The 23,318-nt window shown below is 39.9% G+C and overlaps 1 protein-coding gene across 5 annotated transcripts in view; it reads right to left on the minus strand.

The window, feature by feature from the left end:
- The window catches only part of STX18 (syntaxin 18), a 119,053-nt gene extending 95,988 nt beyond the window's left edge, over positions 1 to 23,065 (minus strand). For 4 of the 5 annotated variants that reach the window (XM_077815858.1, XM_077815857.1, XM_077815859.1 and 1 more), the window contains exon 1: positions 22,837 to 23,065. In XM_077815858.1, coding sequence (XP_077671984.1) covers positions 22,837 to 22,998 — 162 coding nt within the window. In that variant the 5' untranslated portion in view covers positions 22,999 to 23,065. The remainder of the gene's footprint in view (positions 1 to 22,836) is intronic. The other variant, XM_077815862.1, reaches the window with a different exon arrangement.
- Positions 23,066 to 23,318: the final 253 nt, after the last annotated feature.

The following is a 23,318-nucleotide window of genomic DNA, read 5'->3' on the forward strand; positions in this document are numbered from 1 at the left end:
GGCAAGTTAGGCAACTGAAAAGCCTATCTTGATTACATTTTTCAGAATAAACCAAAAATTATTTTCTCAGGATGTAATGTCTATTTATGTGACTGCACAACAGAATTTAAAAACATTGGTTTCAGAGTAGCAGCCGTGTTAGTCTCTATCCGCAAAAAGAACAGGAGTACTTATGGCACCTTAGAGACTAATAAATTTATTTGAGCATAAGCTTTCGTGGGCTAAAGCCCACTTCATCGGATGCATAGAATGGAACATACAGTAATATACTATATATATATATATATATATATACACACATACATACAGAGAACATCAAAAGGTGGAGTTAGCACTGTTAGAACTCTTCAAAACTTAATCTAGTACAACAAAGTCTCAATTAAAAGCAGCACTGTTAAAAAAGACACAGAATTGTAACATCTGATTAACAAAAGCTTTTGTTGCACTTCAAATGTGTTAACTCAATGTTGAGAAAGTAAATACTAGGTCCCCATCCTGCAAAATTCTTACTACTAGGTGCAGATTTATTAACTTCAAAAGGACTAAGACCAGTAGCTAGCACTGTGCCCAGCAACAAGAGCTTTCATGATCTGGCAACTACATAGCAAAATGAATCCTTTAAGAGCTATCAAACCAAACAAAAAAAAAATAAAATTAGATATAAATTCAAGTTTTAGACTGCGGTCAATTGAGGTCTAGACAAAACCCTACATTTGTTCACTGCCTAGTCTCCAGTCTGCTCCAAGTTTGAAAAGGTAATTGAACTCTGTCTGTAATTACTGGATTAGACACAGATGGGCTCTGTACATTTCAGGGGGGGAAAGCACTGTTTTGATTCATTTTATGATTGCCTGTAAGGTTGAACTTTTCAAAATGTACTTTCATCTGTTAAATGGTTTCTCAAATTCTCAGGGGTATATCTTCAATAACTGATGTTTTAAGCAATTTGGGCCTATCAGATCCTGTCTTTGAATGTAATAAGCTGCCCATTTTCTAGTATTATAAACGTGCATGTAGGTTAATAGCTACATCTCTTACATATTTTCAAAATTGCACTTTTTTGGAAAACTGAAAATTTTACTCAGCAAGGGGTATATAGAAACTCTTAGAAATACTATATTTTAGGGTGAAAAATATCTACACAGGAATCAATAAATTATCCAATTAAACCATGAATGCTCTTACTCATAACAGCAGTCAGATCAACTCCCTACAGTAATTGATAAAAGATAGGCTTTTCAGTAACTGATAAAACTTCTCTTCTAGGCTCCAATTCAGTAAGGTATGTAAACACGTTCCTAATTTTAAACATATTCTTATGCTTAAAGTTAGACATGTGCTTAAGCATATTACAGAAATGGGTCTTAAATACATTTTAACAGTGAGGTTTCCCTTCCAGTGAACCACCCCATCCCCCAAAGCAACAAGCAAAATTGTGGAACATGACATGCCATCTGCTGACCATCACTGTTTACTTTGCTTGTATTTCATGAGTGAAATCCTGTCCTCACTGAAGTTAATGATACTTTTGCCACTGACTTCAATAGGGCCAGGATTTTCTATATCCTTCCCCCGTAACCCTTTTCTAGCTAGATTGTAAGCAGTTCATGAAAGGGACTATCTAGCTTCCTGTTATTCTATGTCTGCTAGTGCCCAGCACAGTGGAGCCCTGATTTTGGTTGGGAACCCTGGCCATTACCATAGTACAAACAATAAATAATAGTTTAACAATAACCAATCAGAATGCTATGTATCAGCGAAGACTGTAGCCTCAACACATACAGGGAAAGATTATTTAAATAAAATAAGACAGATTTTTATATTTTACCATTAATATCTCAGAAGTTGCACTTCAGCCTTTTTGTTCTGCATAATAATCTTCCAACTAGAATATGAATGAGTTGTATATGAGCAAAAATACATGTAGGTCCTTATCCTGTGAAGAGATCTGGCTGTGCAGACCCTTACACTCAAGCAGTTGCTTTTGCAGGATCAGACAAGATTGTCTACATAGGGAGTTATTCTGGAATTGTTATTCCTAATTTCCATATGTAGATGCTCTTATTCTGGAATAAGAGTGCCTTAATCCTTTGAAATAAAGCACTCTTTATTCTGGAATAAAGTAGACTTAATTGGGCATAGTTAATCCACTGAAAGTGTACATTTTGCCTCATTTCACATTAGTTTTTGTCGACAAGCCCTAAGAAAGTATTTCATCAAAGATTTAGGATCTAAGTACTCGTAATAAGGATAATATCAAATATGTTAATGTAAACCCTCTTGTCTCCATACGGGATGCTGAGAGAGGCTGGAAAGTATGGCATTTACTCCAGGGAACTTCAAATGTTTAATATTTTAATCACATTACTTTCAAATGATTCTTCTCTTCTCACTAAGGGCCAAACCCTGGTTCTATTGAACTTAGAGGTAGCTACTGCAAAAGCTTAAGTGGAAAGATGCTTCAGAATATATAAGAATAATGATCATCATACAACTTCTATGACAAAAACGTACCAATGTCCTAATACATGGATTGTGTAATATATAGTGACAAAGTCCCACTGAAATCAGTAAGAGTCTACAAGTATATTTCCATGGTTAATATAATTGCTGCACAATATGATAAAATAGTTGTTCTTATATTTTAGGAGTTAAAAAGTGTTCTGTTCATGGAAATGCCCTCATACAAGTAACAAAATTAAACACAAAGCAAAAAAATTTCAAATAATATGAAGAATCTTAAAATATTTCTTTTGCTTTCTTTTATGTAGTCATAGTTATTTAATAACGCTGACAACACAGCCACCCCTACTCAAAGCCAAATTCTGCCCTCAGATGTGCATGAATGACTCCTATTGGTGTAATGGCAACTATTCACATGCACTCCAGAGCAGATTTAGACAATGAATATTTGTAACCATATTATTTCCTAGATCTCTCCTGCGTGCTTTTGACTACATTTCATTACAACAAGAATAATGTTCATATGGCTATCTATATGGGGTAACATTGTTAAAAATAAACATATAAAAAAACACACACACCCCATTTTAGGAAACAAAGGAAAAGGCTTCTTTTCAGTCCATCATTCTTGGGGGTCGGTGGGGGACTGGACTTTCTTTTTTAAAAATGTACAATGTTTTATTTTTCCTACAAAAGAAAATTATGCTAAGTGATATTCCAAATGGACTGTGTGAACTCACAAACTACATCTAAAACTACTATAATTTTCCAGGACAGGGACAATAAATTTTCAAACAATGCTACCATCATAGACCACAGTATAATGCACTTTATATGCCACAAAGCATAAGGACGGTAAATATGAAATAAAATGATAATGCAAGGTCAGATTTTATTCAAACTGTTTAATTCTTACGTAAGTTTTTACAGTGTTCTCTTGATTCTTTACATCTTTGATTCTGTAATCAAAATACAGATGCAGCATCTGTGTTTTAATAAGTGTTTCCCATCTGTAATATTATATAATGGGTTTATAAGCAAGGCAAGAATTTAAGGTTAGGAAACAAAGAATATCATTGAATAAAACAAAATTCATATTTTAATGAGCCAGTTGCACGTATTTTATTGCAGAAATTGAGTATCATGATCTTTTTAGAGAAATGAGAAGTAGAATACATGAGAAAGGGATACCTGATATATGTATGAAACTGAGATGGTATAAAGAGCAAAGCAGTTCAAAGGATATAATTATTTAATCCTCCCATCCCTCCCCTCACTTCTCAACTCAAACAGAATGATTAAATATTCTTTGGATTTGAGTATCTCCACTGGTATTTATGTAGGAAGAAACCACAATACCAAACTATTACAGAAAATAGAGCTTTCTTAATTCACAAAGGTAATTTCTACAACCAGTTGTTAAACTAGGCACAAGACTAAATTCAAGACTGGTTCAGCTACATTAGAAATGCTTTAAATTAATGCATCATTGCCTAGTTCTCTTATTATTAAAATGAAGACAGAACATTCATAGATTCATAACTTCTAAGGCCAGAATAGAACATTATGCTTGTGATCAGAGGAAGGATGGTCCACGGGTTACTGCATTTGCCTGGGTCTCGAGAGACCTGGGTTCAATTCTTTGCTCTGCCATAGACTTCCTGTGAGACCTGGAGCAAGTAATTTAATCTCTCTGTGCCTCAGTTTCACATCAGTAAAGTGGGGATAATAGTACTTCCCTTCTTACATGGGTGTTATGAAGATAACTACATTAAAGATTGTGGGGCATTCTGAATAATAATGGGGATGATAGTACTGTACGCATATAGATGTAGTTTGACCTGCTAAATAACACAGGCCACAGAATCTCACACAGTAACTCCTGCATCAGGCTCACACCTTCTGGTTGAACTAGAGCAGACCTTTTAGAAAGATAACCAATCTTGATTTAAAAACTTCAAGAGATGGAGCGTCTACCACATCTCTAGGATCCTAAGGTTAATTACCTTCATTGTTAAACATATGCACTTTATTTCTAGTTGGAATTTGTACGATGTCAGTGTCCAGCCACTGGATCTTGTTATGCCTTTGAGAGATGAAAGAGCCTTCTACTACAGTATCAGAAATCATCCACATAAGTGCTTCTACATCATGATCAAGTCATCTCCGAACCTCTTATTGGATAAGCTAATAGGTTGATTTATTTAGTATCTCACTGCAAGGCAGATTTTCCAGATCTCAGATGATTCTTGTAGCTCTTTTCTGAACGCCTTCCAATTCTTCAACATCCTTTTAAAAGTGTGGACACAAGAACTGGACACAGTATTCCACTGCTTCATTAATGCCATATTCAGCGACAACACCATCTCCCTACTTCTACTCAATATTTCCCTGCTTATTTTATTAAACTAGATTTTAAAATTAAATCTTAGTGTTTAAAAACGTAATATCATTATTTCTGTGTACATCTTCAATTGGCCAGGTTATGCTCTCACATATTTCCCGATGAAGTCAATAAAAGCAGTATTTGCACATCTCCCAGTACAATTTGGCCTATGAATCTTTGAAAACTTTCAATAAATCCTTTAGATAATGAAATCTGCTGTACTCCAATTTAAATCTACACGGTGAAACTCTTTGCCCGCCCTGAATAATACAACGAAAATTATACTACATATATTATCCAGGTGGATCTATCTAGAGTACAATATAGAATAAAAGCCGAAGAAAAAAGAAATTAAAAATAATCAAAAATTTGTAGCTATCATTTAAAAATAAAACCTCTGTAACCAAGTTCTGAAAGAATATCCCAAGAACACGCACATCTGTTTAATATTACAAGCCAACTGTCAACATCCTAAGTGAAGTTTTAATTTAATATTTTTTCTTTCTTGATGTTTTACCTTTAATCAATGCCTCGTGAGAGTATCAGCTTTCTACAAGAAACTGTTAAATATAAAGAAATGTTATTGTAGCATGTTTATAAAATCATAGTTCGAGAACTTTTTATTTTTCTAAAGCCTGACCACAACTTAATTATCCGCAGGACATTCCAAACTCACAATTGCAAGCTCCAGTTCCCAAGCAATTTTAAACAGTATCTACTGTACAGGACATAGGGTATTCCAAATACCACAACATGGTTATATTTCCAAAAGTCAGCATTAGGGCCTTTAGACCTGGTTTTTATTTTCAATAAATATTTGTTTCTCCACAAATCTTTAAATGGTTATCATCACAATCACGTTTTTATTTCACATGTCAGTTTGCTATCTCAGTTATTTGTTTTTACCATTAAAGTAAGCTAGGTTTATCTATCTTTGCATAATATATTACCTCCAGTTCAAAGAGTTTTGTTAGATACCTATTCAACTCTCACCTCCATTGCTCATACTCTTCCCCTAATCAAATAAAAACAAAAGAAAGAAATTCCCAGGCAAAAACTTTGTAAACCTGGAGTTAAGTTTGAAGGAATGTATCACTTAGTTCAGCCAAAAAAACCTCTTAAAAGAATGCTGGAGTTTCCTCAAGTGACAGAAACACTAGAAAGCTTGGAAATTCCACGTTAAGTTTCCACTTTACAATATCTTCCAAACTATTTGAAGGTATGCAAATACACACACAATCCAATTACTCAAGCAACCTTAGCTCTGCATACATAGTGCCAGTCTGAGAACAACCAGAAATTCTGAGACTGTGTCATGAGAGGTGGTTGGAAATTCTCCAAGAGAACGTTTTTCCATCAGAAAATGCTGATTCTTCAAATTTGAGATTTTCCAGGGTACATGTCAGTTTCTACAAAAATTCCAACAGAAACTTGTCTGGTTTCTTGCTCACTCACCCACCTCCCTGTCTCCTCAGCAGCCCACCTGGTGGGATGCTATGAGGTCGGAGCTCTCCGTCCGTTCACCTGATGGGCTACTGCAGAGGCAGAGCTCACAGGCTGCCATGGAGCCAGGCATTCCAGGGGAGGATATTCTGCTTTGAAAACACCAAAACATTCCCACAGTGGGAATATTTCAGTGTTTCCAAAATGAAATATTGCAGAATTTCACTTCTGCAAAAAATGTCCAGTGTTTGGCTTTTCATCCTGATTCAGGATAACAAAATTTCCAAAACCTTGAAATGTTTTTACAGTAGTGAAATTCAGTTGGCAGCCAGCTCAAAGCCTTCTACATCAGAGTTTCAACTCTTTAGTGACCACAAAACATTAAGACCTTGCTCTTAATTTTAGTGAATCTGTCTAATTAACTGATATGCTTTTTCTCAGAACTTCTGGGGGATACGGCTACACTGCACACTAAGCCCAGGCCCTTTCCCAAGTTTGAGCCCAAGCCTCCCTTCCATCCATTTTGCAGTGTGGACATAGGTCAAGGTGCATACCAGAAACAGATTAAATCCACAATACCCCAGGAGAAAAACAGTCAACCAAAAAAGGAAATACCTGACAGATGGTGATTCAAGTGCTGATTCTGCACAAGTTAATTTTTTCATATTCATCTACATCTAAGCACTTATATGGCCTCCATGACACCTTAGTATAAATTAAAAATAGATAACCGGGTGAAAACATTTTAAAAAATTTCATCCATTGTGGGCTTCATCATGAGGACTTTATTTACCAGGAAAATAATACTTAGGAGGAGGATGGATTACCTTTAAATGTATTTGTTTTTTCAAAGATGTGAGACAAAATATTTGTGTAAACAGAACAAAAGGCAGAAACTTAAACTTGAGTATATGATGTACATATGTTTGTACTATACTGCTGTTCTACCCCCAAACAAAGGGAAAGATAGAAGCTGAGGCAGAATGAAAGGGTGAGAAGGGGCAAACAAACACCGGAAGGGTTGGCACCTGACAACTATGAAGTGTTATTTTTGGCAGACAAAGGTTTGCCACCACTGCCCTGAAATCAGGAAACTTATGTCTTCAGTAAAGTAGCCACTATTTATCATTCTAAGCAATTATTTTAAACTGTAATATTTTAGTTATTAGAAACATTTTTCAAAAATTGTTGGCAACAACTCCCCCCGACCCCACAACTTTACCCTTTAATTGCTCTAACTGCTAAAGATGTAATTCCAATCCTTAACCTACTTATTCTCCACCTTGAAAAACATTTTACAGGTATAGTCATGGAGATCCCAAGACCAAGAACATTACACAATATTTTACTGACATACAATATCTCTTCATCAATGCTGAAACAAAAAGAATTTTAATCCATTAGGTGCCAAAAAATACAAGGAAACAGCTTGACATTGAGATTTTACCCTAGCATCTAATTATGGTGATAAAAACAATTCCAAAGATACTGCAGCATAAATCTGAGCACATATTGACAGCAAATATATATTACTATTTGTTTACATAATACAGTTTCTTTGGTTTTTCAGCTCTGAATGCCCACATCTTAAGTACTTCCTACTCACCTACCTTTGTACCTGTGCTGAGAGAGACAATACGTCAACCAAAAACCTCCCATTTTGTTGCTGACAAAATTTAATGTATAATCACGCTAGAGTCCTAAACTACAGTACCACAATTGTATTTCTGATAATATGGTAAAAGTTTCACGGCACAAAGTTGCTAAGATCTATGATCTCTCTGAAATTCTGTTAGTCAGAGAAAGGAAACCACTTCGGCCTGCTTCTGTATTCAGCAGATACTATGGTGAACAGCATTCTAGAAATGCCCAAGACAAATAGGGTATCCCTCCCTGCCTCATCATGATTTTCTTTTTTTACATCACCATAGTATAAAATTAAAATGTGGGACATATGCCATACACACATATAAAAGTTCAGGCCTACCTCCCCTCCCTACCTCTACCTCCCCTCTAAAATAAGAAAAGGGAGAAATGAGAATATTCAGGTCTCTCCTGAAGAAGAAAGAGAGCTGAGGTATTCTCAAAGCAAGCAACATCTGGGGAAAAAAACTCCCCAGTGGACAACTCTCCAAAGAATGAAGCTGGTTTTCTGTTTGCTCAGCTAAATTTCAAATTTCATTTTTGTCTTCTTCATGTGTTCTTTAATTGCAGAATCCAAAATTGCCAACAATATTAACATAATAGAAGTGGTCAAAATGGTCGGCCCATCCTACTCCCAAAATTTAGAGATACAGAACATCTGCCAGAATAATAAATAAATAAATAAATAAAGCATAACAAACAAAATTCACTAACCTAAAAGTTCTCTAGGTTTTTCCTTGCTTTCCCTTCTTCATTCCCTTTTTTTCTCCTCCCATTTCAGACCCATTCTATCATTCTCCATGCCATTTTCTGTTTTCTCCCTCATTTTCTCTCTCTCTCATTTGTCCTATTTGTTGTGTCCCTCTCCCTACTCTGTGTGTTCAACTATCTCTCCTCCTCTTCTGTTCTCTCTAGCTCTCTGGATCTCACTTAGTATTCCACTTTATCTCCAGTCCTCCCCCCATCTCTCTCTCTCTCTCTCTCTCTCTCTGTGCCTGTCTTTCCCTATCACTTTGTTCCTCCACTTAAGTTCACTCCCCTTCTACTCCCTCTGAGGCTCTCCCCCCACTCTCCTTTCTGTTTCCCCTTTTCCTGGGGTTCATCCCTTGCCCCAAGTGTGGCCTGCTTCTGAGGAAAGCACGAGGCAAAATCCTCCCTTCTTCACCAATCCACCATGTGCTAGAAGCTTGTAACTGAGCCTCTGTTGAACTTATCCTGTACTTGTGGCAAGATGTCAAGTCTGCAACTCAGAGGAGAAGCCAATTCAACTGCTAGCCAGCAGCTGAAAAGAGTTTACAGTGGCTCTAACTCCATCAACAGGAGCCTAGGGAGTTCCTCCCATAGTTAAAACCCAGTAAAAAAATCCCCTTCCCCCTCTCATCCAAAAAAATCAGTGACCCAGGGGCATCAAAGTTAGCCCTGGAAGACTGAAATGGGAGGATGGGGAGGAATGAATATCCTCCATCACAGAGGGCATATGCCCTCAGAATATTGAGTGGCAGACTTGGAATACTTTTGGATGCTTCACTGCCACTGGATGGTGGATTAGCCACAGTGGCAAAAATGACTAGCAACTCGGGGGGGCAGAAATCACCGTAATTTTCAGCCCTGTCATTTTATATTGAGAAAACAACTTATACAATGGGGTTAGGAGTTTACTTTTCTTTTTTTTTTTTTTTTTAAAGGTAGCTGAATTTGAACTGAAATTTAAGAGATCCCAAAAATAAGGACACTCATAACTACATCCTCCAAAGGCTAACCATGTATACTTGCCACTATTTCTTAAATTAATTTGGCTGAAACCAGAAACAGTCACATGGGGACCATTAGTTGATTTAATTAAAGCTTTTTATTCTACTCTGAAATCATTAATATCTTTCCTATATCATTTTCTCTTATTGCTTTTCACTCTTTCTTCTCCAGCACTTTTAATATGACCTTCATAGCTTCCCTCAACTTTTTAGGACAAAATTCTTCTCTAAGAAGAATGGAGGGAATGCAACGGGGAAGGGAACGGGCAAGGGGGGATGGAAATAAAAAATCAGGGCAAGAATAAATCGGACACCACTTTCAACCTCAGTTATGAAGCAGAATCTGACATTCATACTGGAAAGAGATGCATTTAAATTGTGCTGAAAAAAATTTACAATTTGGAATCAGTCAAAAGATAAAAGTTTGTGTGCAAGTACTGTACAAAACACAGCATTATCAAGGAATATGTTATGAAATAATGAACTTTTTAACAGTTAGAAGAGGGAGAAATAAATCTCTTTTTTTCCTAATGACCTCAGCTATGAGCTCAATTTATTAGACTCTAACTCATTGCCACAGTAAAAAAAAAGTGAACTGAAAATAACTTGTAGTCCAAAATTGGTCATATTAATTAATTTCTACTAAAGAGTATAATTTGCAATACCAAGAATATGATATATTACATTTTCAGGCATATGTTCTCTTTTGGGAATTATTAGGTAACCATTAGAGTCTATAAACTAAACAGTAAATCTGTTTAGAATTATATATATAAGGATTCTAACAACTTCAATTCTGACATTTTTGGCAGTATTTGTTGTCCCATAGTATCTCTCTGAGTGAGATTTTGTAGCACTAGTTCTTATGGTGTATCTCATCACAGAAAAAGTAATTAACTATGATGAAACAGACTCCGTTCTGATGTTGTCTCAATTTTCTCATAGATTTAAATGAAATTAGTCTCATGAGCAGAGGTTTTCAGGATTAGGCCTCATCAATTATTATATCCTACAGCAAGCCTGAATTTTTAGCAAATACAGTACTATATTAACATACATAAAGTGTTAAGGAACTCATGCCACTATGATATCAGTAGCTTCCCTTAGTCACCGATCTAATTTTCTAGCACAGACCAGGCCTCTGTCTCATCCACCACAGAAGCTGGTCCAATAAAAGAGATTATCTCACCCACCTTCTCTCTCCTATATCCTGGGACTAACATGGATACAACAACACTGCAAACATTATGAAACTACTGCAATATTATGGGTAACAGCTATCTTGTTTGAAATCTAGATCCAATTAGCTAGACTAGCAGCGTTCTATTTCTGCCTGTTGTTGCTGCTGATTACATATTGGGACTATGTCCACAAATGTTGTTCTCAGACCCCCTTCAAGTCAGTAAAGAATAGCCTGATGGGATTAAAGCATCTACATTTGGGCCATTTGGTTTTACCATATAACAAGTCCAAGAGACTGCTTTGCTGTAGGTGTATGCCTGATTTTATTTTTGTTTGTTTTTGTTTTTTAAATAAATGGAAAAACTATCTCCACTGCAATGCTACAGGACAATGAGAACTGTCTTTTACCAATGGCAATATATCAGGAACGGTAGGTGGGTTGGTGGTTAAAAGCTATGTTAGACACGCATATACACTGTCATTTGTTATGGATTTGTAGTAAAGTGTAATTTCAGACACTAAACCGCTGAGATGGGGAATTTTTCTTTTCCTCCTTACTCAGTACCTGTATAAAGAAGTCTAGCATATTCTTGATGTGTACACTGGCCCATTATGGCAATTCTTTTTAAAAAAAAATGACTATATCATCATGTAAACTGAAAACACCCCCAACCACATGAATTTTATGTGCACCAATATGAAGGTGATGTGTCACACATCATTCCATATTGGTGCCATTAGGAAAATTCATTCCACACAGGGACGTAAAAAATTAGAGGGAATACTGGTGTTTTCCTTCGTCCACGTGTCTTACTAGTAACTGGGAGACCCTGACACGTCCCTTAAAAATGGAGTCTTCAAGGACCCCTACAAAGTGAATATATACTATTGTCTCATAAACATCCTTCTTTTCAATTATTGGAAGGGAAAATGAAAAACAAACTTGAAAATCTTCTGTAAAGTGGTAACACTGATATCCTGGGAAACCTAGCTGTGGTAACAATCTCTGTGACTAGTTGTGTTTCATTCCTATACCAATCCAGCAAATATTCACTGGTGATGAGGCTAGGCATCTTCCCCATTTGGATATCTCAAAGCTTCTTGAATGTTTATGTACCCATTGCACTGCAAATTATATCCTTAACTCTACTATAATTTCCAGTTTTAATCATTATTGTGATTAATTAACCGATTAATCCTTTTTTTGGGTTTCCCTTAATACTTGGGAAATAAGAATTGTACTAGGGTGTGCGGGGTATTGATAATCAGTGGTTCACAGTCATGCTGGAAGGGCATAATGAGTGGGGTCCCTCAGGGATCAGTTCTGGGTCCGGTTCTGTTCAATATCTTCATCAAGGATTTAGACAATGGCACAGAGAGTACACTTATAAAGTCTGTGGACGATACCAAGCTGGGAGGGGTTGCAAGTGCTAGGATTAAAATTCAAAATGATCTGGACAAACTGCAGACATGGTCTGAAGTAAATAGGATGAAATTCAATAAGGACAAATGCAAAGTACTCCATTTACGAAGGAACAATCAGTGGCACACATACAAAATGGGAAATGACTGCCTAGGAAGGAGTACTACGGAAAGGGAACTGGGGGTCATAGTGGACCACAATCTAAATATGAGTCAACAGTATAACAATGTTGCAAAAAAGGCGAACCTCATTCTGGGATGTATTTGCAGGAATGTTGTAAGCAAGACATGAGAAGTAATTCTTCTATTCTACTCTGCACTAATTAGGCCTCAGCTGGAGTATTGTGAGGGGAGGAGGATGGAGAAGAAAAGGGGATAGGGGAATCACGGGGGCAAGGGGAATCCCGGCATGCAGAGTCCCCTCGGCAGCAGCTGGGGCTCTCCCATTAAGCAGGCCCATCGAACCCTCACCCTGACAAACCCTAACCCCTACACTTGGACCCCTCCGACAAGTCCCCCAACCCAGAACCCCACTGAGCCCCACTCCTCCAGCATCCAGACCCCTCCATGAACCAACAGCCCGCCCCGCCAAGCCCCATCTCCCCACACCCAGACCCCTCCGCTGAGCCAAACCACCATCACCTGGATCCCCTGCAGAGTCCCATAGCTCCTGCACCCAGAACCCTCCATGAGCCCCTGTGCATCCAGATCTCCCACTGAGCTGCCCACACCCAGACTGCCCCACACAGAAACCTCTCACCCCAAACCTAGATCCCCTCCACACTTGGATCCTGCTAGGCTGAGCCTGCCCACCCACACCTGGTGCACATGACACAGAGGGACGGGGCCCTGGGGTGTTTCTGGGGAAGGCCCAGCCCTTGCACTGTGTCAGGGTTAGGTGCAGCCTCACTGCCGAGTCCCTGTACTGGGCGAGGTGGGGGCTTCAGGGTGATCTCCCACCCCAATGCAGCCAGTGTCCTGTGCTCCCCACTGCCATGCTGGAGCCACATTTATTTACTGACAAATAAAATGTGCAGAATTTTGCAGATTTTTAAAATATTGTGCATATAATTTTAAATTTTTTGGCGCACAATTCCCTTCGGAGTAAAGGCGGGTGCAGTACCTCTGGACTGGCAAACTGGGGTAGTGGTCCCAATCTTTAAGAAAGGAGACCAGAGTATGTGTTCCAACTATAGGGGGAAATCACACTCCTCAGCCTCCCCTGCAAAGCCTATGCCATGATGTTGGTGAGGAGGCTATGCCCATTAGTTGAACCTCGGTTTCACGAGGAAAAATGCAGATTCCGTCTTGGCCGTTGAACAACAGACCAGCTCTTTGCTCTCGTGAAGGTATTTGAGGGGTCATGGGAGTTTGCTAATCTGGTCTACCTTTGTTTTGTAGGCCTGCAGAAGGCATATGACCACATTCCCTGAGATGTCTTGTGGGAAGCATTGCAGGAGTATGAGATGCCAATGCCACATTTGCATACTATCTGGTCCCTCTATTCTTGGAGTGCGAGTTGTGTCTGTATTCTTGGCATTAAGTCAAGTTCATTCAAGATGAGCATTGGACTCCGCCAAGGGTGCATCTTGTCCCCAACTCCCGTTCGTGATTTTCATGGACAGGGTATCAAGACGCAGCCAAGCTGTGGAGTACATCTGGTACAGAGACTCGGAGATGGCATCTCTGCTCTTTACAGATAATGTTGTCCCTGCTTCTTCAGACTGTGATCTTAGATGCACACTCAAACATTTTGCTGCCAAGTGTGAAGCGGCTGGGATGAGAATCAGCACCTCCAAATCGGAGATCATGGTCCTCTCCCGGAAGAAAGTGGACTCTTCTCGCCAGGTGAAGGGGAAGCAGCTGCTTTAAGCAGCTGCCTTAGTGGAAGAGTATCTAGGGGTCTTGTTCACAAGTGGTGGTAATTACGAGCGGGAGCCTGAATGGTAGATTGGAGCAGCAGCGACACTAATGCAGGCACTGTACTGGTCTGTGGTGGTGAAGTGGGAGCTGAGTTCTTGGATGAAGTTCTCAGGTTACAGGTCAATTTACATTCCCATCCTCACCTATGGTCATGAACTTCGGGTAATGACCGAAAAGGACAAGATAGCAGGTATAAGTGGCGGAAATGAAGTTTCTCTGCAGGGTGGCTGAGCTTACTCTCCTAGACAAGGTGATGGGCTCGGTTATACGGGAGAGCCTCAGAGTAGAGCCACTACTCCTCCGGATCAAGAGGAGCCAGCCGAGGCAGTTCGGGCACCTGATAAGGATGCCCCCGAAGAGGCTTCCTTTGGAACTCTACCGAGCAGGTCCCACTGCAAGGAGGCCCCAAGGCCAACCCAGGACACGCTGGACAGATTATCTCTCTCATCTGGCCTGGGAACACTTGGGAACACTTGGGAACATCCCCCAGGAGATGGAAACTGTTGTGGAGGAAAGGGAGGTCTGGTCCTCCCTACTCTCCATGATACTGCCACGACCCTCACTGGGAAAAGTGCATAAAGAAAAAGTGGCATAAAGGAAAAAAGTGGAAAAAGAAGAAATGTAAAAAGAACGTCACGTGACACAGAACATACAACATATAAAACTATAAGGCTAGGCAGGTGGAACCAGAGTTTTCCAAAGCAAATACAATGAACAATTTAACATAGTAAGCTGAGTGAGGAATATAGAAAATGCTATTGGGGTTAGTCAGTGGGAAAAAAGACATACGCTGACTGAGACCAACTGTTGATTCTTAAAAGAAAAGAAAAAAAATGTTTGAGTTAGTAACTGCACTTCAGATGAAGTTCATCCAGGACTCTGTTTGTCTTGAATGACTGTAACAAAAGAAACACTATTAAACAAATGATTAATTTTTTTAATATACTTAATTCTTTACTTTACCCAAAGGACTTTATAAGTTTTATGTTTGCCTTTCCCCCCTACTTTCTCATATGTGTGCAACCATATGTTGTCTGCTTGCCATAGGACTTTCACCATTGCCTGTCAGCTTTTTAACTTAGAACCAAAGATGATAAGATTAACTTACTTTACATATTTAAAATCATGAATAAATTTAATTCTTTGACTGTTAAGGCAAATAGATTTTAGTGGAATTCTTTTAAAAGCCTATTAATTTTACACATGCCTTCCTCTTTAAATGGGGTGTGACGTTCCTGAAGTTTTTCCTTTGTATATTGCAGATTGTAAACTGTTGACACGTTTAAGCTGCTCACATGTCCAAACTGCAATTTTACTTGACCATTTTCTCTGTTTCTAGCAAAAACTTAACATACATGTTTTCATGGATCTGGGTGGTATGAGGAATCCAACATCAAATTTGCTCTTCCATGACTTAACACAAACTTTTTAACAAACTATTTGAGAGATCTATAATAATTAAAATTACCAGTGGCCGACATTTTAACAGAAGAGTTCACCAGAGTGAAGGAGGGGGAAGAACACAAATCAAGCTCATCATTATCCTCTTCCCAAAGAGGCAGATGCGGAAAATGCAGCAACAGTGACAGTGCCCTTACGTTTCCTTAAATTCTCTATAGTTTGATAGCACTCTCTCCGTTTGGGCACATCACTACGCATTTTGTCTTCTCACGACACATATTCTGTGTTGTTTTTGGTTTCTCGCTGTCCCAACACTGTGATTGATTTTCACGAAGAGCACTGGCCACAGCCTTTTTTAAACTGTACTTTTAACTGTTTGCGGGACTAACACCTTTTAACTTGTCCCACACACAAGACCGTTAAATATAATTCTTCAATACATAATCCCTTTTTATGGAAGTTCTTGTATTTCTGTTTTTCAGAATATTACTCTTAAAAGTCTTTTCAACTATGTTCTACCGTTCTTCCTTGGCTAAGACTTTTGTATCAAATTCCCCTCTGTGGGAGATTATAAACTGTTTGACATATTCCTTCATTATGATAACGAGAACTTATTTTCTGACCTGTTTTTTTTTTTTTTCCCCAATCCCACGGCTAGGGGCTCCCTACAACCTCCTAGGCCTTGTTAATACTCCAAAAGTCTTTAGGTCACAATCCCAAAGACCCAGAAGTGGCAATAAGAAATCCTGGACTCATCCCCATCCAGGAAGTGTAAGGTGGTAAACAGAGTCACAAGTCCACCCAATTTAGGCTTACTCAATTTTCACCTTTACTTATAGAATTTCAGACAGAATTATCATCACTCATGGTGACTGAACATATATTTATGCCAGATGATAAACAGATAAAACAGAACTGGTAGGGAGTCCCAGTTTCCACACTGCAGAAAGTTCTCCTCTATTTCATGACGGTCATCGCCACCTCCGATCCCTGGTCTGGTATTTCAGCCCCTTTCCTTCAGTTTCTGATCCAGTGTTTCTCCAATTTAGGCCTTGTTCACCTGGATCTTTTTGTACATTTTCTCATTACATTTTTATAAACCTTTCCCCAACCAACATTAAGCATTTGTTTTAAGTAACCTGTACAATACACATGCTCAAGCTTCAATTTACACAGCCTTTGCTGTGTAAATTGAACCCTTCCACACAATGTTACCTTTGTCCTGTCAGCAATAACATCATTTTAAGCAAATTAGCAATTCTATACAAAAAGAGAACCAGCAAAACCACACTCATGCCATCAAGGCCTTGACTGAAATGTTACCTCATCTAAACTCATTTACTATCCATAATTATAAATGATTAAAAATATAACTAACAATGCTCTCAATCTTGCCATTTAGCCATTCTTCATATTTATTTTTCAATATCATAGTTCAGTATGTGTGTATTATCATGCCTGGTGGGGTGGAGTGGGGAGCAATTAAAGAGCACTCGGACCCCAAAATGTCAAAGCTTTTTAAAATCTTCTTTAAATATGGGTTTTCAAAGGCCTTTTTCACTCAAAGTCTACCCTTATGTTTACAAATCATTACAACACACACACACAATTGGTAATTTCCCCTGTGTTGTATTTTGAGAGATGTCTTAATTTTAGAGCCTTAATCATCATTCCCCAACAAGCTCCAGCAACTTTGCAACAGCTCTGCTGAAGTCTGAGATTAATCTGAACTAACTATCAGTCTAAAGAAGACAATGATTGTGGTACAAGATGTGTTGACTGCACCAGAAGTTTTACTAACTAGCACCACTCTAGAAGTTCTGCACAAGTTCTGTTATCTAGGACCAACTGCATCGGATAACTTCTCTTTTGACAATGAGCTTACTGCTCATATCAGAAAGGCAGCTACTACATTCGACCAACTGATCAAGTATATGTGGAATAAAAGGAAACCAACATTGAACATCAAGATATGGGTCTACCAGACATGCATTCTGAGCATGTTTCTGTATGATGGCAAGATCTGGACCACCTACAGCAGGCACAAAAGAAGGCTAAACACCTTTCACATACTTTAAATATCAAAACTCATGACACCAAAGAACTTGCGAAAGCAAAAATTACCAAGTCTAATTTGCAAACACAGACAACTCCATGAGCTTGTTCATCTGTGCCGGATTGATGACTGACATACTGCAAAAGGATCTCCTGTATGGAGAACTTGCAGATGCCCCAAGGTCACAGACCTAGCCTCAGGTTCAAGGACATTTGCAAGAGGGACTTGAAAACTTTCATCATTGACACCCCAAGCTGGGAAGATGCAGTAGCAACCAGCCATACTAGAGGACTGCACTGCACCACAGAGTCAAAGAGGCTGAACAGAGGTAGTTGCAAGAGAGAAAAGTGCAGAAGGCATCAAGCAGATAACTGGCTTCATTCTCTGTGCCTGATGCCTGCATTGTAAGTGGCATGGACTGTTGCTTGAGAATTGACTGTTTAGCCACTCATGATGCTTGATACACAGTAAGTGAACTGCTTTCCCAATTACACCAGAGTCTTTCAAGACAGTCAATTGCCATATATTTAATCAAAAGACTAAAATGTTGATTTTATGCATTCAATTGAACTTCCATCCAAATAGAGCTTGACACAAAACAACCTCAAATAAAGAATTAATCCTCTTCTACCAAATAACAAATCAATCACCATTTTCTAACAATTAAAAAAAAAAAGAAAAATTAAGAATCTGAATAAATGTAAATTAAGCTATATAATTATTTAAATAAATGTGTATAGATACAATGCATCCTCCTAGATAGCAAAAAGAAGCACCAAATTTATGTAGAGGCCACATATATGTTGATTTCAACATGTTTTAATGGCTACCAACTAATGAGAATCAACCTTTCTTAAGGAAAATAATGTTGCCCCTTTTCGACCTGAGCAGCTAGTCAAACTTTGGGGCACTGGGGATATTCCAGCTGGGAGTAGAAATTGGTGATAAACAGGTATTTCGTTGAGGCAGTTTTGTTTATTTACAAATGCGTCTCTGAATGCAGAAGGAATCAAGCAGGAAACAGCTTCTTTTCTTCACAGCACCAAGAGCACTTTTTTCAGCCTGCATCCCTGACCCGAAAACCTCTCCCCAGTTTTCTTTCAAGGTCAGACACTGGCCTTTCAGCTGCTTCTTCCAGCTACATCATTAGAATCATAGAATCATATAATGTCAGGGTTGGAAGGGACCTCAGGAGGTCATCTAGTCCAACCCCCTGCTCAAAGCAGGACCAATCCCCAATTTTACCCCAGATCCCTCAATGGCCCCCTCAAGGATTGAGCTCACAACCCTGGGTTTAGCAGGCCAATGCTCAAACCACTGGGCTGTCCCTCCCCCCTTCATTCTCTGGTCCTCTGTGTTCTATCTATTTTCTCAAACTCCCTCACACGCTACTCAGCAAACCCTTCCACCCACCAACCCACCCACTCAGTCCAAACTCCCAGGGAGGTTCACATAACCCTTATCTTAGGTAGGGGCTTGTGATTAATTTATTCTTATGGTTATGCTAATTCAAGGACCAGTTCACACCCATCCTTCTCAGCAGGGTTTAAGTCGATCCATAACAAGGTTTCACCCAGCTCATAACAATAACTAAAAAGTACAAATGCAAAACGTGATTAAAATGGATTATTTAAATCAAAGTTTCCTGCTAGCTGATTTAAATCATGATTAAAATCGGTATATTTAAATCGCTTGGATTTAAATCCATCCACCAACCAGGGCTATCTTGAGCACATCAGACCTATTCCCTCTATTCTCTACATTGGCTTCCCATGGAATATTGAGTTGAGTTCAAGGTCTTGGTCCTTATCTTCAAGACACTCAATCGCCAGGGACCAGGATATCTAAAAGATTGCCTAAATCTCTGTGATGAGGACCATGGTTCAATTACTCTACTTTTCAAACACAGTGGAACTTTCTACCACAAGGGCAAAGCTCATCCATGCAGAATGTAGAGCTTTCTTGCAGGCTGGTCCAAAACTGAGGAACAAACTTCCACAGAAAATAAGGACCATCACAACCTTCACCACCTTCTGCTCCAAGTGCAAGGTACACTAGGATAAACACACAGCACCATGTAATTATTTATAAACAAACAAACCTACCTAAACAATACATGACACACAGAATTTTGCCCCGAGAAGAAGCTAAGAGAACAAACCACACACGACAGATGTTAGTTATGTTGCTTAATGCACTATCGGAAGGTGCACTGATACGTTGGTGATGGAAGGTGTACAAGAACCTGTAAAGAATCGAATAGACTGCAATAGGATGGCCTTTATCTGTGAGCATCTCATACTTTCTGAAAACTACATTAAATATTTCATCTTTCTGACATGGATATTTACTGTTCCATAAATTGTGAAAACTGTGCTTTGGTCTAAATTTCTATTGTTCCCGAGCATACTCTACTATGGTTAGTTAGCCCAAGGCCTGCAGAATTACCCTCTGCTGATTCTGACTTATGAGCTCTTGGAAGAGGTCTGGTGGTCTGATATGTTCCCAACATCTTTTTCTTTTAAATCAACCAAGCCCGTATGCATAAACATATTTGTATAAAAATTAAGAGTTAATGTGTAAATCAACAATTAATTTGCAAGTTAAATTGCCTCGCTCTGGCAAAACCAGCTACATTTGTAATTGCAAGCCTGTAACAAAGTATTAGAAAGAGGTGCTCTCTCTCCCATATAATCAAATCGTGTTTTGCAGTAGCAAACAAATTATAGTTTATTTTACTACAAGCCCTACCCAGACTTAGTTTAATTTGCAAAAAGTCTCTTGCCTTTACAGCAAAAATAAATGCCTCGGACTGCAGCTTATAGTTTGCATTATTTTCCCTCTTAAAATCAAACTGTATCTCCATAAAACAGCTACGACCAAGTTTGCAAGGCCCTAAAGGTTGCTACACAGCCTGCTCTGGTTTGGCTGGAAAATTAAACTGTGGGTTGCCGTTCTGGCAAAAATACTTTGAACTACTTAATTAGCTGACAGGCCCATATCTAATCTCTCCTGTGAAGTTGCCAGAGACCACTCGCTGACCAGGCTTCATGTTGAAACTGGAACTCAGCCTCAGGTATGCTTAGCAGAACACTTATCCTTGGTTCAACTCATTTCTGAAGCAATTGCTATGTGGCTGAGATCAGTTATGATGGGATAGCCTAATTTTGGCAATTAATTGATCTTTGACTATTAGAAGTAAATATGCTTAATGGCCTGTGATGGGATGTTAGATGGGGTGGGATCTAAGTTACTACAGAGAATTCTTGCCTGGATGTCTGGCTGGTGAGTCTTGCCCACATGCTCAGGGTTTAGCTGATCGCCATATTTGGGGTCAGGAAGGAATTTTCACAGTTTTAAGTGATTTAAGATGAGAGATTTCCTGGAGACAAGCTTCCAGTTTTGATAAAATTGTGGTGGTAATTTGACTTTATCAATTATCTTAAACTAACAAAATAGTCTTTAAATGGGATTTTAATTTAAGAATATTTCTACCTATGCTAGACTGTAAAAGCTCAGTTTATAAAAAAAAACTAGATAGAAAAATCATTACTATTTTTAACAAAAATATTTATTTCAGAGACTTTCTCACTCCCACCTCTAAATCCATTCTTCTGCAAATCACTGATATTGTCAAAAGTAAAATATTCCTGTGACATTATGCCAAAAAGTGCAAAAACTCTGCAGATACCTTCCAGCAAAAGTGCCACAACATTTTTATTTCTTAATAATACATTTTCTCTCTAATATATATATTTTTGTTTCCGGTAACTGCAGGTTATATATTTCATTTATATATATCAGGTCACTTCACCTCTAGTGGATGCAGGTACAACTCCACTGACTTCAATATTTAAACCAGGATTGAATTTAGCCTATTAAATATATTTTTTAAAAACTGCAACTCCAGAAACAAACATTTCTCTGGTTGTTGACTTTAAAAAGTGGCAATTCATTAAAGCTGTTCAAGCTTTTAAAGATGGTTGGAATTATAGACTAAAACCCAAAGAGGGAGATTAATGAACAGAAGGCAGGTAAGGTTCTCAAGAGGTTCATGGTGAATACAATTTATCACATGGTTATGACGCTATACCTGTATGGTGTGTAACATTTACCTGCACACAGAACATATACATAAATCTGCAACTCAGCTCTGCATGAGTAGCAGTCAAGAAAACCACTGACAGTGTCTATGGCCCCAATTCTGGAAAATTAATTATGCACATACTTAAGTTTATTCATGTGAGTAGTTCTAGTAACTCCTATGCCACTATTCATATGAGTACATTTACACTCATGCATAAATGTTTGCAGGAGCAGGGGCTATAGAAAGGGAGATGACTTGGTGTCTTTGGAAATTCTGGTCCTTGCAGGCAACAGAATCAGCGCAAATGAGTACAGACTAGAGGCTATATAACATCACCAGAGACTGTACTACGTGTCATTATTACAAGCAATATGCATGCCTTACTAAGGATCTGCCAACTCACTTCGGGGAGGGGTTAGTTTTAAAGCGATAATGTCAACCTGGAAACTAGTCCTTTTTTTTTTTAAAGCGTTGAGAGCAGTTTTAGGTTCTCCTCCCCACACCAATTGCTGAGCGTTTTACAAGGATACTGTTTGCTATTATTTTATTTATTCTAAGGTTTTCTTTCTCTCGTCTTCTTGCGTGAAAGTCCCACACAAACCACAGAAAGTCAACGGCCACCGGGCAGATTTCTTCAGAAGCGCCCGGCCAGCAGCTGGGTCTTCGTGGGAACGGAGCCTTTTAAAAGCCTCCTCCTAAAGCCCGCAGCCTGCCCTCTGACCCGCGAGGGCAGAGCCTTGCAGCCAGCGAGGGACTCGGCGGGCACCGCAGCTGGCAGGACGAGGGGGTTACAGCGGGGAAAGAGAGACAGCGCCCAGGCGGGCGCGGGGGTTGCCAAGTGCACGAAGTAAAAGGGGGAGAAGGAGAAGAGAGCCCCGCCAGCCCATCACTGCACGGCACTCATCTGCGGGTCACCTGGAGCTGCGGAGGGGGGCTGGGGGCTCGCGGAGGGGCGCGTGTGCAGACGGGGCGGTTGGCTGTGACTACTATTACCTCCCCCCTCAACCATCTTCCCCCCCCCCCCCGGACGCCTGGGTCCCCTCCCCGGGGCAGTCCCGACGCCGGCCCCCGCACTCACCACCTCGCGGGCCCGGCAGGAGAAGTCGCTCTTGGGCCGCTGGCTGCCCCGCTTGAGCAGCTCGTCCCTGGGGCTCTCGCCGGCCGGGACCCCCAGCGCCTTGTTCCGGGTCTTCACCGTCTTCACGCTGGCTTTGAACAGCAGCGTGATGTCCACAGCCATGGCGCTCCGCTCCCGCCGGCCCGGCCCGCGGCCACCGGCTGCCAGACAGACAGACCGGCCCCGGTCCCTGCGCACAGTCCTCCCCGCGCAACTCGGCCCGCCGCGCGGGGTTCCGCCGCCTTATCCGGCCGGCCCCGGCGCCGCGCCAGGGGGGGAGACGCCAGAAGCAGCCCTAGTCCCAGCATGAGGACCCCCCCCGCGGCCCCCAGGGAGACCCTGCACTGCCCCAGTGGGGGAGGGGGTGAGCCCCCAGGGAGACCCTGCACTGCCCCAGTGGGGGGGGCTGAGCCCCCAGGGAGACCCTGCACTGCCCCAGTGTG

This window comes from Eretmochelys imbricata, chromosome 4 (genome assembly GCF_965152235.1).
Source record: "Eretmochelys imbricata isolate rEreImb1 chromosome 4, rEreImb1.hap1, whole genome shotgun sequence".
Lineage (NCBI taxonomy): Eukaryota > Metazoa > Chordata > Testudines > Cheloniidae > Eretmochelys > Eretmochelys imbricata.